The sequence below is a fragment of the Pyrgilauda ruficollis genome, unplaced genomic scaffold (genome assembly GCF_017590135.1).
Source record: "Pyrgilauda ruficollis isolate IOZ18807 unplaced genomic scaffold, ASM1759013v1 scaffold23, whole genome shotgun sequence".
Lineage (NCBI taxonomy): Eukaryota > Metazoa > Chordata > Aves > Passeriformes > Passeridae > Pyrgilauda > Pyrgilauda ruficollis.
In genome coordinates, this window is record NW_024522539.1 from 621,539 (window position 1) to 637,887 (window position 16,349).

Genomic DNA, 16,349 nt, shown 5'->3' on the forward strand with positions numbered 1-16,349 from the left:
AAATATTCTACTGAAGGCCAGAAAATGAAATAATCATCCTTTAGTTTTACTGGCAGATTGCAGGATGTCCTGAATTTCCACACTGCAGTGATTTCCCCCTATAAATCTTCTTCATTTAAACTGAATTTACACACACCATTTGTCTGTGTCTTAAAAATAAAGGAAAAAAAAAATACATTTTTTGCAGCTGCAGCTGGAGACAAACATCCATTTGTAGGAAATTTCAGGTGTTCTCACCCACGTGGCCACACTCTCCATTTTCACAGGGAAGCAACTTGGAGGTTTTTAGGGACAAATTTGGAACCACACATGTGATTAACTTCATTCCCTGAATAACCCCACTGAAGTGAGGAGGAATTACTCAAGGAATGAGCAGAATCAGGCCCTTACTAGGAAAATAGAAATTAAAAACCCCCTATTAATTATCCCCCTAACCAAAGAAGGTTTCTAAGGGCTCTCCCTCCCAGCACATGCCTAAAATACACAAATTCCCATAAAATCCCTTCTGAAAAGCAGTTGCTTGAAAAGCTTAATAGCCACATTTTAAAAGTTTCACCTCCTCGACTGTTTTGCATTAAAAAATATATACAATTTCATGGACTACTGCCTTGCCAAATATTCTTTCACAAACCCGATCTGCTTTTTAATTAGAACAGCAAAAAGCATCTTTAAACTTGGCAATCATGGTTTGCTCCCAGTTCAGGGAGACATTTTTGCCTGGAACCACATGGAATGTCCATGTTCCAACCTCCTCCTCCCTGCTCTGACCTGTCCATCAGGTTTATTTTGAATTGTCCCCTCACCACTTTGGATTTTAGGTTAAAAAGCACCGAAACACGACCATCGAGACCCTCAGAGCTCTCCAAGCATGGAGGGCTCTTCAACACAAGAGTTTCTTTTCTTTTGCAATCCTCTCCTCCAAAACCACATTTAAAATCCAGATAAAATATTCCAAGTCTATTCTCTTAATAGTGTCAGTGAACATTTTGCAGAGGAAACAAAAAAAAAAAAAAGTGAAAAATCAGGATATTTCAACCCAGGCAAAACCTTCCCAAGTCTGTAAAAGTGTCAGGAGAATTTGCTTAAAACAGCTTCTAAAAATGGGAGAGGGAATGAGTCCCAGCCTATTATTCAATAACCATGTTTGTGAGGCATCTGCATAATCTAACCATGCATAAATTAGTATGTGTATTACAACAGTTATTTGCATAATAATAGCAAGTTAATAGATGCTTAAAGAGCACAGACCAACACCACCTTTAAATCAGACATGCCTCCAGGCACTGCGAGCTGTAGAGACCAAGATGCAGAGAACAGTCTTCGTAAAACATATGAAAACATAAAAAACCACATTCAAATAATTCATTTTTGTCCCTGGACACTTCACTTCTTTCCCCCCTCTCTCCGGAAAGAATAATTGGAGGAAGTGCTGAACAGTTTGTTCCTGTGAATTCTAACATCCATCTCGAGATGAGAATTTCAAGTAATCGCCAAAGCCAGTTCTGGATTTGTTTTGTTCAGAGCTTCATGGGGTTTTTAAGTGTAAAAAGTAAAATACTGGTGGTGGTGCAGAGCTCAGCATCCACCCAACCGCTGCCACTAGAGATGGAAAGAGTTGTACCAGGAGCTTCAGGTGGAAACTTAGAAAATACCAGTATTTACATCAAATACTAATATTAGGTCCTCTTCAAAGGAAGAATTTGAAGCTCCCTTAAGTATTCCATTCACATTCTGTTTTTGAGGAGATTTTAGACCATCGCACCATCGTTCAAAATCAGAATTAAAAATTAAAATTATAAGGAAAGGAGCAGATACACTTTCCTGCTTTAAAAAAAAATGTTGTAAAGACTGGATTATTTTTTAATCTCCCAACAAAATTAACAAGACTAACAGCATCATAATTTTCCTTGGCTCCAGGGGAGGAAAACAGAATTTGGAGAAGAGAAAAAGAGGGGGGCAAGGAAAAAAAAAATCAATAGAGACTTCTAAATGACTCCTTCCAGCTCCCACTTTTCAATTTAACAGGACAGATTTATTTGTATGTGGCTCAAATGTTCACAATTGCTCTCTGCACCTTCATACATAGGAATGAATGTCACAGTGGCAAACAGCAGTAATGAACAATCTTACCTGAGGATATGGAAACCTCCCAAGAGCAAGCTGGGAAAGGAAATAATATTTGTCTAGTTATAGAGATTTGCATGGAGGGCACATTTCCTTCAAGTGAGAGAAGTACTCAACTCTCACGATGGTAGGAATTGGGGAAATGGCAAAAAAGGGATTCTGCAGACACAAAGAGCTGTATTTAGAATGGGCCCTTCACAACCATCACCCCTCGTTTTTCTGGGGATTTCCCTCAGTGCCACCCTTTGATGCTCAAATTCAGGCACATTTCCTTCAAGAGAGAAATATTCCCAGCTCTCAGGAGAAAATGGCAAAAAAGGGACTCTGCAGACAAAAGGAGCTGTATTTAGAATGGGCCCCTTACAACCAGCACCCCTCAGGATTTCTGGGTTTCTCCAGTCCTTTCATTTCCCTCAGTGCCACCCTTTGATGCCCCAATTTGGGCACATTTCCTTCAGGAGAGAAAAGTTCTCCACTCTCAGAATGGCAGAAATTGAAATGGCAAAAAAGGGATTCCGCAGACACAAAGAGCTGTATTCAGAATGGGCCCTTCACAACCATCACCCCTCGTTTTTCCCGGGATTTCTGGGTTTCTCCAGCCCTCGTGTCTCCCTCAATGCCACCGCTGGATGCCCAGGTTCCCCAGGAGTGGAAATGAAACCAGTTCAGCCTCAGCAGGGAGGCCAAGGCACTGCCCTTTGCTGATAATTATCTGTGATGAGCAGGCAGCTCCCAACTCCCAAAGTCCTCCCTTAACTGGCTCAGGGTAAAATCTGGGTTACAGAGCTGAGCTTGGTGTCCCTGTTGGTGACAAACCTGAGTGGGATGTGGGGAGAGCCCACAGCACCCACAGAGAAACCTCATCCTTCCTCCAGATCTACTTTGCCAGGATATTGATTGCATTTGCTGCCCCTGCTGCTTTTTAAGTTAATCCAGGCGTTACAGAGTAGTCCCAAAATCAGTATTTTTATGGATGTTGTCTAAAAATATTCTACTGGCCATAACTAATGAACATTCCAAGAGAAATTCTTTGTACTAGGCAGGTTCTCCCACTCAGTGGGAAACCCTGGAAATAACTCCAGCAAAGTGCAGCTGCTTGGAGTTATTTTGTCTGCTATTGAGTGAAGGATCAAGGTTTTCAGGGTCAGAATCACAGAATCTTTTAGAAAAGCCCTCTCAGATCGAATCCAACCATCCCCAGCACTTGCAAGGCCACCACTGCCCACGTCCCCAAGTGCCACATGCACAAAGCTGTTAAATGGGATGTGACTCCAGCAGCTGTGCCAGTGCTTGAAAACCCTTCCCATGAAGGGATTTTCCATGATATCCACACTTACCTTCCTCTGGCACACCCTGAGCTGACCCAGGGCATTGAGAGCAGCTCAGTTCTGTCTTTCTACGTGTGCCACAGAGGAGCCAAGAGCTTCCCTACAGCCCACATAACCTTTGAGAGTCCTCCTGTCACCAAGTGCAGAGGAAGGCCTGGCCCTGAGGTTACGGATGCAGAGAAACCATGGATTTCCCAGGTGGATAAACTCATTCCACTCCCACCATCCTGAGCAAGAGCAGCAGTGCTGAAGGTCTGAGCCACCGCGTCACCCACACCAAGGGACAAACCCACAGCAGGGCTGGGCAAAGGCACTCCCAGCCCTGCCCTGGCACTGCCCCCTGGGCTGGGGATACCTGAGCTGGCCAGATTTATACCTCAGGTTTAGATTTTATATTTTTCAGGTTCTGTCTTTATTCTTTACCTTTGTCCAGTCTCTGTTCTAGGTCAGGCTTCATAAGGCATCACTTGCAGCTCCCCAGAGGTGAAATTTCAGCCTTTTGGCAGCACAGAACTCTGCTGAGGACAAGGCCAAGGCACAGACAGAGCTGCAGTGAGGTACTGCACATCCCTGGGTGGGCAGGCCCTGGCACAGGTGCCCAGAGCAGCTGTGGCTGCCCCTGGATCCCTGGCAGTGCCCAAGGCCAGGTTGGACATTGGGGCTGGGAGCAGCCTGGGACAGTGGAAGGTGCTCCTGCCCAGATGATCTTGAAGGTCCCTTTCACCCCAAACCATTTTGGAATTCTCTGATCATTCCCACCTCAGCAAAGTCGCCTGGGTCACTCTCAAGGCAGGCTCTGCTACAGAGTCCAACAAAGACCCTTCATTTTCTGTTGTGGGGCTATAAACCCCATCCTTTACCACCTTCTCCTCTTTTGGGAGCTCCACACTCCTGTCCCAGCAGAAATCTGAGATCCTGAGGAGCTGTGCTGTTGTGACAACCTAGAAATAAACCCATCAAAGCCCGACAGTTTTCCATGACCAGAAGCAGAGTAAGTTCTGATTTTTCACTGAAGAACAGTGAGAAACTCCAGACAGAACAAGCAGATAATTATGGTTCTGTGCACAGAGCATTTTTCTGCAATGTTATTTAAGAAAAACAATCCCTGCCTTGAAGATGACTCCAAACAAAGCATTTCCATTCCCACTGACCACTCCAGGCTCAGCAGGGGCTCCAAGGCTGCAGAAAAACTGGGGGAAAGAGCCAGACACAAATAAAGGGTGAATAAATGAGCACTGAAGGACCCCAAAAATGCATCAGCAACAAGTTCTTTGGGGGTTGTTAAAAGGAAACACTTCTCAGTGAAGCTGAGAGCTGAAACACAGAGGACCAGCTCCTGTGCCACTTCTGCATCCCCTGCACCACCACTGCATCCATCTGCTCAGATTTCCTGCCTGCAACATTGTCAAGGTATTATAAATTAAGAAACTTAGCAAAGAGTCTGTAATCTTCCCCAAAATAGCCTGCAGATATGTCACTGTACTAAATGTGTTTCAGATTTAATGAAGCTTTAATGTCCTTTTTAATTTTGCCTGTTTCTGTATCACCAGGGGTCGAGCGAGGCAATCAGCACTCGAGAGGGTGGTTTGGTTTAAAACTAGGAAAAACTCATTTGCTTATGAGTTGCACTGTATTTTCTTAATTAAATTTACTAAGTAAAACGGTTTAAGTTCAGCCAACCAGTGACCTCTGGGTGTAGATTTAGATTTATAAAAAGTGTCACCGTTAAAGTTAGACTAAAAAAAAGCCAAAAAACCCAAACAACAAACAGATGAGAGATTCACTAAAGGGATTTTCAAATTATCATTTGTCTCAAGGAAGTCACAGGGAACATGAGGAACAAGCCCAGTGAAGGAGGGAAAAACCAAAACCTACCAAATGAATAGATTGTCCAAAACTTCTCTGCATGTAAAGGAGGAAACTCTGGAACTTGCAACTCTTGTGAGGCATTCTAACAAAAATACAATATTCCAATTTAAATTAGTTTGGTTTGGGAACTGATCAGTGTTTTATGTCTGGATATTGAGGAGGGAATGCCTGAAATTCAGGAAGCTGCTTCCCATTTCCCCATGGATTCCCTTCCCAATGTCTGGATTTGATGATCTGAGCTCTTTTCCAACACAAGAACTGTAAAAACCTTCACTTTCAAAAGCCCAGTGACCTGCAGTGGCAGAATGGTGCGGAAACAGAAACAAGAAGGGGATCAATCACCAAGAATTATGCTAGGAAAACACTTTCTCACCCTGTTTCACCCCAGAGCAGCTCCACGGAGGAGCTTTTTGGGGTGTGGGTGTGTGCCTTCTAAAACAGTGACTTTTTCAAACACAGAGGTGGCTCAGGAGAGCAATAAAAGCAGCTCAGGGAGGTTGTGTCCTGAGAAAGAGCCTCCCCAAGGCTTGGCCTGGGGATGGATGGGGGAGATGCACCAGCAGATTTCAAACCACTACCTGACAAACTGAGAAATAATCCCAGGTTATGAAATAACAGAGGTGCAGTGGGCGTATGTATACTGACTTTTACCAAACTATCAAAAATTTCTGATTAAAAAAAATCAAAATTTCAAATGATTAAGTATTGATTCAGGAAGAACCTCTGGACTGAGACCAGAAGTAGGAGTGGAAAGCAACTAAAATCTGCTCTCAAACACTCTTAAGGTGCAGATAAATGAACCCAAAATTCAAATCACTCGTTGAAATAATGTAATTTGCCATTTTAGAACTGAAAAGGAAAATCCAGAAAGCCCCCCCCCTTACACATCACTTCCTCTAGCTCACTCCTTCTTGCCTGCTGCACATTGTGAATAAAGTTACAGCAGCAGCTCTGTCTGGATCCTGTTTGGAAAGTGGCTGAGGGAAGGAAGTTCAAAACATATTTTTAGGACACTCAGGCAATAAAGTTTCCCACTTAGATTATTGTGGATGTTGTGCAAGTTGTTTTTTAATTTACAGTTACACTGGAGAGCACGGGATGCTTTTATTCTTAATTTAGGCACATTCCATGTTTCTCAGCATAACTGCAAATTGAAAATAAGCGCTGGCAATATCGCCAGTGATGGAGCTGAAGGAGGACTTTATAGTCTGAAATGTTCTAAAATTTGTTCTTAATTACCTCGTGCACATTTTACACAATTAAATTTCCATCCCAGGATTTTGCATTTAGATTGTGCACTGCAGTTAAACCCTCATTTTCTGGAAAAGCAGCCGCCACTCTGCCACGCTCAAACTTTCAAAAGCAGACTTAACTACTGGATAACACAAAATTCCCCAGGTGGAATACCATTCCAAGACCAATTTATACATTCCTAGATAGATGGCTTCAAATCACCTGAAACTCTGCAGGGTATGGACCCTAATAAATATTAAATACCTCAAAAACTACTCCAAGATTTTTCTTCTCCTCCTAATATCAATTTTGCTGTCCTCTTATTGCGGAGGCTTTTAAAAAAAAAAAAAATCCAAAAGGATATAGCAGCAATTTAGCAGAGTTAAAGTGCTTCTGAGGTTAAACTGACAACAAAGAGGAACAGAAACACAAAGCATCTTGAAGTAGGGTTTCAATTAAATGTGCAGGATTTAGTAATGCAGGGCCCCGACAAAAAAAAAAAAAAAAAAAAGAAAAAAAAAAAAAAGAGTTACAAATTAATTTAATCTTCTGCCTATAGTTTGCAGCTGCACTCCAAAGTGTCTGGGGCTTAAGAACAAAGCCTTGCAAGGCCTGGGAGTGAGGAAAGCTTCAATTTTTAATGTATAAGGCCATTAGCTGATAACTTGTGGAATCTGCGACCCCTGCGGAGGGGCAGGAGCGGCAGCGGAGACGGATGAAGTGACAGATTTGTTGTTGGTGGCCAGGGCTGGGAGGGGGGAAGGTTATTACCACCACCAGAAAAATGCCCTAATAACCTTTGGGACATTCCTTGGCTTGAGCAGATGAGTTCCAGCTCTGTCTCGGCATAAAAAAGAAATATATTAAAAATCAAAGCTTAATTCGCCTTAATTAAAGATAATTAGTTTCACTTTGATTTCTTTTAAATATGAACTACAGCAAATGCACTGCCAGCTCAAGGCTGCAGACAATCAGGGTTAAATTGCACATTTCTGCCTGGCCACAAATCCTGGATATTAGCAGGCTTTTACTGCTGCATCTTCAAAGGTGACACCGCGAACGGCAGCGCCTTTTCCGAAGGGACAAAGGTGGGCCAGGGCTTTCCAGGGAAATTGTCAGGAGCAAAACCTCCACAAGTGCTCCAGGAGGGTTAATTTGATTCCTTGCTCGAGCAGAGAGGCTTCCTGCTTGGCTGTTTGCTGGGTTTAAATTTGGTACAAAAAGGGAGAAACGGGTTAAACGTGGCTGTGCTGGTGGAAATGCAGCTCAGCTTCTGCTCAACTCCAGCTCTGCTGGAGCGAGGGCTCATCTGCCAGGACAGGCCATTAAATCATGGGAAAAGGCCTGATTTTTTGACTCTTTAAAAGTACAAACAACCACAGAGCAAGAATAGGAAACAATACATAGAGTGATAGAATCCTGGAATGGTTTGGTGGGAAGGGACCTTCTGAAGATCCTCTAATCCATCCTACCATGGGCAGGGACACCTTCCACCATCCCAGGCTGCTCCAAGCCCTGTCCAACCTGTCCTGGGACATTCCAAGGATCCAGGGGCAGCCACAGCTTCTGTGCCAGGGCCTCACTTACACGTAAAAATATATATAATGTATTCTGTTCTATACATTAAATAACCTTACATATAAAACACACATTCCAAACACCCAGAGCTGATGTCATCCCTTAATTGCCCCCTCACCCCTGAGCCTGGGTGGAGAACTGGATTATTTATTTCCCTGCCCACAGCGGCCTAGGAGCAATTGCTGAGCAACAATGATCCATCGAGGTCTCAACCCGTGCAAACTGTACCTAAACTTCCACTTTATTGCAGCTTAGTTCACAATCTTCACCTAATATAGGGTTACATCCCAGTGCAGCAGGCGGATAAATCATCCTGGAATATTACTCTGGCTAAGTTTAGCTGGGAGTGGAGCATATGTGCTTCCGAGTCACTGAAGCACAGGCCCATAAAATACACTAATTACTGGAAGTTCTGGTCACTGAGTGATTGATAGCGCTCTGCGAGGCAACTTCCCCGGCTGCAGCTCGTGTGAGGGCCTCCCCCAGCACACAGCAATTATTAATTCATGACCCAACCCTCAGGCACTGCTCCCTCCACTCCCAGTCCCACCAGCAGCAGGCTGGACATGGCCTGTCCCCACCCTGGTGGGTGATGGAGGTGGGAGAGGAATCGGAGGGAACGCGCTCTGCTGGGAGAAATCACCCCAAGCAGCTCCAGGGAATGAAATAATCAAAATATAGGCCAGCTTTTTTTGCCCGAGAAGGAGTTTGTGAAGTGCATCATTCCACATGGAATGGCTGAGACTCCATAAATATTCCTCAATAAGGAGGATTCGGGCTGCTGAGCGGGTTGGGCACGTGACAGATCCTTGTGCCTGGCTGGGCACAAGGAGTTGCCACCAAGTCACCAAAATCACAGCACTAGGGTCCCTAAAACCTGACAGCAACCAGGTGAGGCTCCTTGCAATAAGATCAACAACAAAAAGCATTTTTTACATCCTTGTTTTCCTTAATCCTGAAGGGAAGGTGTTACCTTTCCCCCACTGGTACACCTTGAGGCTGTTTCTTCCAGACCACTACAAAAATTAGGCTGTGCCACCAAGATTTGGGTTTCAGATCTTTCCTTCACCACCTCTAATCACAGAATCCTTTATGCTGGAGACGACCTTGAAGAGCACCAAGTGCAGCTCTTGCCACCACCAGACCCTGTCCCTGAGCAGCCCTGGTCCAGGTAAGGGTGACCTGATCAGAGAGCACCCCCAGAGCAGGGAAATCCTGCAGAACCTCCCTCACGTCAGCTCACAATCCTGACCTGGAATCTCCCTCACTCCCAAGCTGCTGAGATGTAACTAATCCCAGATCTCAGACTGCTCAGAAGGAGATTTGAAACCTCCCCTCCTTGACAGAGCCTTAACTCCAGTTTTATGCAGCCAAACACCCTCGAGACTGAAGAGCTTTTAGAGAACCATCTCCAAGCACAGCTGCTTTCCTTGGAGCATCCACTTCCAGCACCTTCCTCCTCCTCTCTGTGGGCTGAGTGAGCTCTTCTGCAGCTCCCTCTGTGCCCCCAGCCCGAGTGGGATGAAGGGTCTGCGCTCCAGAACTCTGACAGTGCTCAGGTGTGCCTGAAGTACCACAAGAAGGCACTTTGGTTGGATAATTCCTGATTTTCCTATGTCTGGGAATGTACACAACCACTGAAAATGCCTGATGGCTTCTTAAGAGATTGCTAAGAACCCTTGAAAGGTCCTGCAAATACACAGCTCCTGAGAACTCTGGTCACCAAACACTTAAAACCCTCAGTCTGGGAGTTTTCAGAACTAATACTAAAGAACTAATATTAAGAACTAATATATAAGAACTATTATTAAAACTGATGCACAAATTCCTTTTCTCTGGGGGAGACAACTGGGATGACCTCTGTAAAAAAATCTAATTTTCAAAAGAGAGCTGGAACACAGAGGGCAGTGGAAAGCAGAGACCAGGACGTGACACAGAAGGAGGAGCAAAAAGCCAAGGACAGGAGCTTCTACCTCCAAAATTTACTTGGTTTTGGGCATTAGCAAATTGCTTTCACTTCCCGAATTTAAATGTAACACCAACTCTACCAGGAGATAAAATCATAAATATCACAGAATCCCAGGATGAGGCAGCTTGGGAAGGACCTTAAAGTTCATTTCCCAAGGGCAGGGAACTTTCCACCACCCCAGGTTGCTCCAGACCCATCCAAGCCAGCCTTGCTGCTACTATTAAACCCCAGCCAGATGGATTTTATCCTCCCTTGGATGTTTTAAAGTTCACTTGTGGATTACAGCTAGGATCAGAGTCATATTGGAGAGTAACAAGAAATATTGGGCAATTTAATTTCTCCTCCCGTGCAGGACACGGCTCTTGGAGAGAGGGAATGGGTTCCAGAGCTCAGCCAGCCCCAGCCCAGCCTGGATGTGTTTTATGGCTGAGTTATAAACCCTGAAAAACAGCTTTTAGAAATGAAAATGCTGACACAGTGGTCAGTGTAGTGACAGCAATGGCACGGGTTTAAATTGAACTTGCTTTGTCAAGCCAAGAGCACTTAAATAAAACACGGGAAAACCTCATGGAAACACACAAACTATTTGTGGTGGAACACTTCTCAACAGTTTTTCTGGGTTAGGGATTAAATTCATTCCCTTCAGAAAAATCCTGAAGGAAGAAAGGCAAACTCAAAAAAAATGAAGTACCAAAAAAGATTATAACAATAATAACAATTATAATAATGATTATAGTAATAATCTGTAATAATGATGATGATATAGCTGCATCTCTAATTTCATTATATTTGTATTTAGTTATTTATTTTTTTATTTCTGAGGGGATGACTGAGCACCCTCAGACCTCTCTTGCCTCAAAGGGAACATGAACACTCCCCATTTCTCAAAGCTTAGGCAGGACTCCCATCCCAAACTTTTCCCTCTCTCCTCCCAACTTTTTTGGGGCAGTTTCCTCAACCTCCCAAATAACTCCCACTTCTCATCACACACAGCTTGGCAGCACAGAAATTCCAGAGGTTTTAAGGGCTCAGAAGAGCATTAAAGAAAATGAGAAGATTTACTGCCAGTTTTACATCCTCACCTGCCAGCACAGCCTTTGCTGCCTCGATCCCACCAGGTATTTCTTTTAAATTAACACGCTGTTAATCCCACCAAGGTGTGGGTTTGGAGCACGACTTCACTGAGTGCAGATGATTTTAAATCCTGCAGCAAACACCAGCTCCCCTTTTTAACAGCAACAAGAGTGTCTCCACTCCCAATCCCCACGTCAATAGGGTGTTACTTTAATGACAGTGACCTTGTGTGGCTCTTGGAGCACCTTTTTCACCTTTTTGGAGGCATTTTTCTAAGGCACTGTCCTTGTTTTCATCATTTAACATCACTCAGAGCACTTCAATCAGGCTGCTGCTGGTGGGAGAGGTCTCAGAGGAGCAGCTGACAAACCAATTAACAAAGCACCCAGACCCAAACTGGTTCCTGCACATCTGGTTCAGGAGAAACCCGTGGGAAGCGAGGCAGAGGAAAGTTGGGAAGGTGTAAAACCAGAGGAGGAAATGCAAATGAAAGGAGTTTCACCAATAAAATTCAGCCTGCACGTGGAATTGATGAGCAGCCAAGTTAGCAACTAACAACCCAAAAATAAACTCCAAATATCTCGTGGTAGATTACTGAGCTGCTGGGGCACAGCTTTTAATTCAGCAAAGGAACTGGGAAATGCTTTATAAATAAAGTCCTGTGTTTATATCACTCTTTTTATCACCCACACCACCACAAAGCCTTCCTGGAGTACAAGCTCAGCCCTTTTTTTGCTACAATTATTTACAGAGTGTATGAATTTGGTATGTATCTCTCCCAAATCCTGAGGGAGGGCTCTCCAGCACCACAAACCATTCAAATGTGCAGTGAAACAAATGAAGGGCCCTGCCTCCCTCCCCTGGGACACATCAAATTGTGTCACCCTGCCACTCAGGGCTGGCTCCAGTGACACTGATTTCCCACATCTGCAAGCACTGATTCAGCACTCACCACCTACATTTTGGTTAAAAGGGTTTTGGCAAGGAATTTACTGTGTGAAAATATAAAAACTGTTCAATTTTGGGCTGCAAAATGTGAAATGTGCCAAGATGCAGAGGGCCAGCACTGAGACTGCTCAACTTCATCTTCTGCTAAAAACAGTGGTTACAGTTCACTTAAAGGTATGTCCAGCTTCACCTTAATATGAGGAAAAAGAGAGGGGAAAGAGAGGGGAAAGAAAGAGAAAACAAAAAAAGAAAGGGAAAGGAAAAAGCCTCCACACACCAGACCCTACTTCCTACCCCAATATGGACTTTTATTTGAGACCTCAAATGAACAAACCCATTCTAAATACAGCCCAAATCAGCAACAGGAAAAAGCACAGGAATATACAGGGAATTTAAAGAATAAACAAAGGTTAAATTGAATGTTTTGATGTTATTTTTGATGTAAGAGTTAATCTGAGAGCTCTCTGCATACCTCCATGAAGGAAATCCCCAGGCTCCAAACATCCGAGTGAATCCCGTACTGCTCTCCTGAAATCCTCTCAGGCTGTGGACAAAAGCAGAGGAACAACTCCTGAGCCTTGCAGGCAGAGAGAGATCCTGCTCCAAAGCTGCTCCAGGGCAAGGGATGGGAAAAATCACACGATCCTGGAATATTCTGAGTTGGGAGGGACCTACAGGGATCAAATTCCAGCTCCTGGCCCAGCACAGGCATCCCAAAATCCCACCCTGGGAGCATTGTCCAAAGACTCTGGAGCTCCCCCATTCCCTGGGGAGCCTGGGCAGTGCCCCAACACCCTCTGGGGGAAGAAACTTTTCCTAAAATCCAGTTAAAGCTGCCTGGCCCAGCTCCAGCCCTCCCCTGGGCTCTGTCACCAACCCCAGAGCAGAGACTGGAGCTGCCCCATGGGAAGTGGAGACACCAAAAACCACCAAGGTGCTTCAAAGCTTCCCTGGCAGGGAGCAAACCCAGGAAAATTCAGGAATTCTTCAGGAAAATCTGGGTCCATGCACCTTGCAAGGTTGGCCTTGGATTTATGTTGGCGTTGTTTAATCCAAGGGAAAAGCCAAGGGCTCATACACATGAGCAAAGCACAAGGTCAAGTTGAGAGAATCCAATTTTCCACTTCCCTCCCCAAATCCAGGCACCACAGCAAGGAAAAAATTCCCTGTGTGGAGTCCAGAGGTTGGGGAATAAGCACAGTTAAAAAGCCAAGTTACTGAAGCCAAAAGAATCACCACACGGTGGCAACTTTATTTTATATACTTAATTTTGGGCTTTTTGACCTGTAGAGGGAAAAAAAAAACCCCAACAAAAAAACCCCCCTGCTCCAAACTATTAACAGCAGGTTTAATGCTTCATGAAGTGGAGTGCTGTAAAAAATATCTGCTGGTTTTTACTTGAAAGCTACAATTTAAGCATTTCCAAGGTCAAGTACAGCATGAAATGCAACAATAAAAGGCTCCCTGAGACTCCTCTCCCCACTGTGCTGTTAATGCACCTGTCTGGCCCAGCCACCTACAAAGGATTTTCACTCTTTAATAATCCAGAGACCTTTGTTAGAAAACAAACTCCCAAATTAGTGCCACTCCGATGTGGTTTTGGATGTTTACCCTGTGCTGCTACTCCCAGGTCAGGAGCTTTTATCGCAGCGTGAATGTTAAATAAAAACCACACTGCTGCCCGTATTCCCTCTAAAAACAACCTCCCAAAACCCCTCAAAAAACCCCACAATTTCACCAAATCTCACTTGTGAGCGACCCCAAAAATCTTATTTTATTGTTTTTTAATTCATTGAGTATAATTAACCTAGGTCAGGACATTTAGAAATGTTTGCAACAGCATCGTGTGATTTTTTAAGCTGATAAATTTTTATACTGACATATTTTTATAGTGACATATTTTTATACTTAGACATATCCTCACAAAGGTGCAGATGTGCAGCCAAGAATGATTTTATAACTTGATATGGGATGTGCTAACCTGGCCCAAGCAAGGTGCTAACACCCACCCCATTTTCTACACCCTTCCCGAGCCACCAAATGAGATTTATTTAATTCACATTGAGAGATATTAAATTGTTTATTCTTAAAGTTCAAGCTCTAAACAGCAAATTCCAGTGAGGAATTGTGGTTTCACAAAAGGTAAGGGCAAAGAAACCAGGTTTTTAAACAAAAGATGGATTTAAAAGTGGAGAAAAGAAAAGGAAAATAGGAATAATAGATGCATCAAGGTTGCAACACATGGCTCACTCTAAATACACAGCCCAAGGTATTTTCTCTTTAAAATTTCTACCACTGATTATTTTTTAATTCAATTTTTTTTCCTCTATAAAATGCTGATGAAATGATTTTTAGAATGTGTTTTGGTTGGAAATTTTAATTTCTCAAACAAAAAGCTGCTCTTTTTTTCCAAAAAAAAAACAACCAAAAATCAAAAAGTCTGTTCTTTTTTTCAAAGACAACCTCGATTTTTTCAAGAGTTTCAAATTCACTGCCAGCCTGCCAAGTGGGTGAAGCAAAGCTTATGACCTTCATTATTTTTTCAGGGCTTGCCTGGAAATTTGATGACAACAAACGACTCAATCAAGTAGCAAAGTGATTTTAACACAGAAAATCAGATCGAGCACATTTTGAGCTTAAACTTCTGTTTCACAATTGAGAGATGGAGGCATCACATCCTCCCAGAAAGGCAAAAAAAGCAATTTATTTAATGCACACCTGGGAAAGAGAACTGTAATCTTGGTTTGGGCACTGAAAGCATAATACAATTTAATTCTCAGCCCTGCTTAAGACCAGTTTGAAGCAACAGCTGAGCTGGAAAAGTTGATTAATTTGAAGCTGTTTCTTTGTCTGAATCTCTGTGTTCCAGCTCTTTTTTTAATCTCTATTTTTTATTTTAAAACCCCCATTTTTCTGCTATTCTGATGTATTTATTTTATGCTGTTTCTGAGTGTTCTGATGACACAGGACAGCCCAAGTCTTTCTAGGATGGTGACTTGAGCCTTTCAGAAGCCACACAATGAGCACACCTCGAGTGGAAAAGCACTTAGCAAATAAATGGGAACCCTGACAAGAAAATCAGAAAAAAAATACCTGAAAGCGATTAAAGGTCATGGATTTCTCCCTCCCCTTCCCTGAGGTTTGAAAAACACGAGCACCAAACACTTTGTGCTGTTTATATTTTTATTTTAAACCAGCAGAGCACTTCTTTTCTCAGCAATATCAGGAGCAGTTTGCTCAAAGGATTTTAATGGCCAAAATAGAGTTCATCAAGAGCTTTAAAAACTGAGGCAGTGGAGTTTTCAGGTCTGAAATGGAGAACTGAAAAGGATCCAATGGATCTGATGGAAAACCCACTCTGATTTGTGCAGAGAAATTTGTGCAGAGAAATCCAACTGCGGTTTGTGCAGAGAAATCTGTGCAGAACAATCTGTACAGAAAATCTACTCTGATTTGCTCAGGCTGGCACTTGTCAGCTCTGAACCCAAACCCTGCCCCAAATGATGAATCCTTAGCAATGTGCTAAAAAAAAATTCTAAAAAAAAAGGGAATGTATGGGTTTTAATGCACAGGAACAGGACAAAAGTGGTCTCGTGTTAACAAAGACTGACAAAAATTTGTACAGAAAAGTGCAAGTACGACTTTGGTGTTCTGAATTAAAAAAACTTGCACTTTGATGCCCTGATGTTATTAATCCCAATGTTTTTAGGTTCAGATTTCCATGGGGTGTTCAGGAATGCCCATCAACCTCTGCTGGAGTTTAGGGAATGCTTCCCTAAACTCCAGCATTCCCAAAACCTGGATGGTTTGGGGCTGTCACTGATCTGCAGAGAGCCACAAGCTGTGAGTGAAAAACTGGTTTTTTTCCAATATCCAAGTGGCTCTCTTTGTTCCCACTTGTCACAAGGAACAAAAACAAGAGAAGACATATTTTAAAAAACCACTTTTCCACTATTCCTCCTCCCTCTCAGCAAGCAGCAGAGTTGTCCCACAGAATGAAGACAGGGGATGGGAAGAGATGGAGATTTGAGCATTGATTTAGGATATCTCCTGCATTGAACAGAACAAGAGTGAGGACAAATAATTCCATTTAAATGTTATTCCTGCATCAATGCACTTACCGCCATATAAGCATTTGTTCCAACATACGTCTTGGCTATGGAATTCACCAGCTATCAGACAAAACAGTCTGTTAGAACAATATAAAGATAATGTGGAAATAAAAT

General features: G+C 43.2%; 1 protein-coding gene across 2 annotated transcripts in view; it reads right to left on the minus strand.

Moving 5' to 3' along the window:
• Positions 1 to 16,349, minus strand: part of MAP2K5 (mitogen-activated protein kinase kinase 5) — a 115,400-nt gene that overhangs the window by 42,016 nt on the left and 57,035 nt on the right. For both annotated transcript variants that reach the window (XM_041469112.1, XM_041469111.1), the window contains exons 15-17: positions 16,245 to 16,295; positions 12,596 to 12,667; positions 2,131 to 2,160 (exon numbers count right to left, since the gene is read on the minus strand). In XM_041469112.1, coding sequence (XP_041325046.1) covers positions 2,131 to 2,160; positions 12,596 to 12,667; positions 16,245 to 16,295 — 153 coding nt within the window. The remainder of the gene's footprint in view (positions 1 to 2,130; positions 2,161 to 12,595; positions 12,668 to 16,244; positions 16,296 to 16,349) is intronic.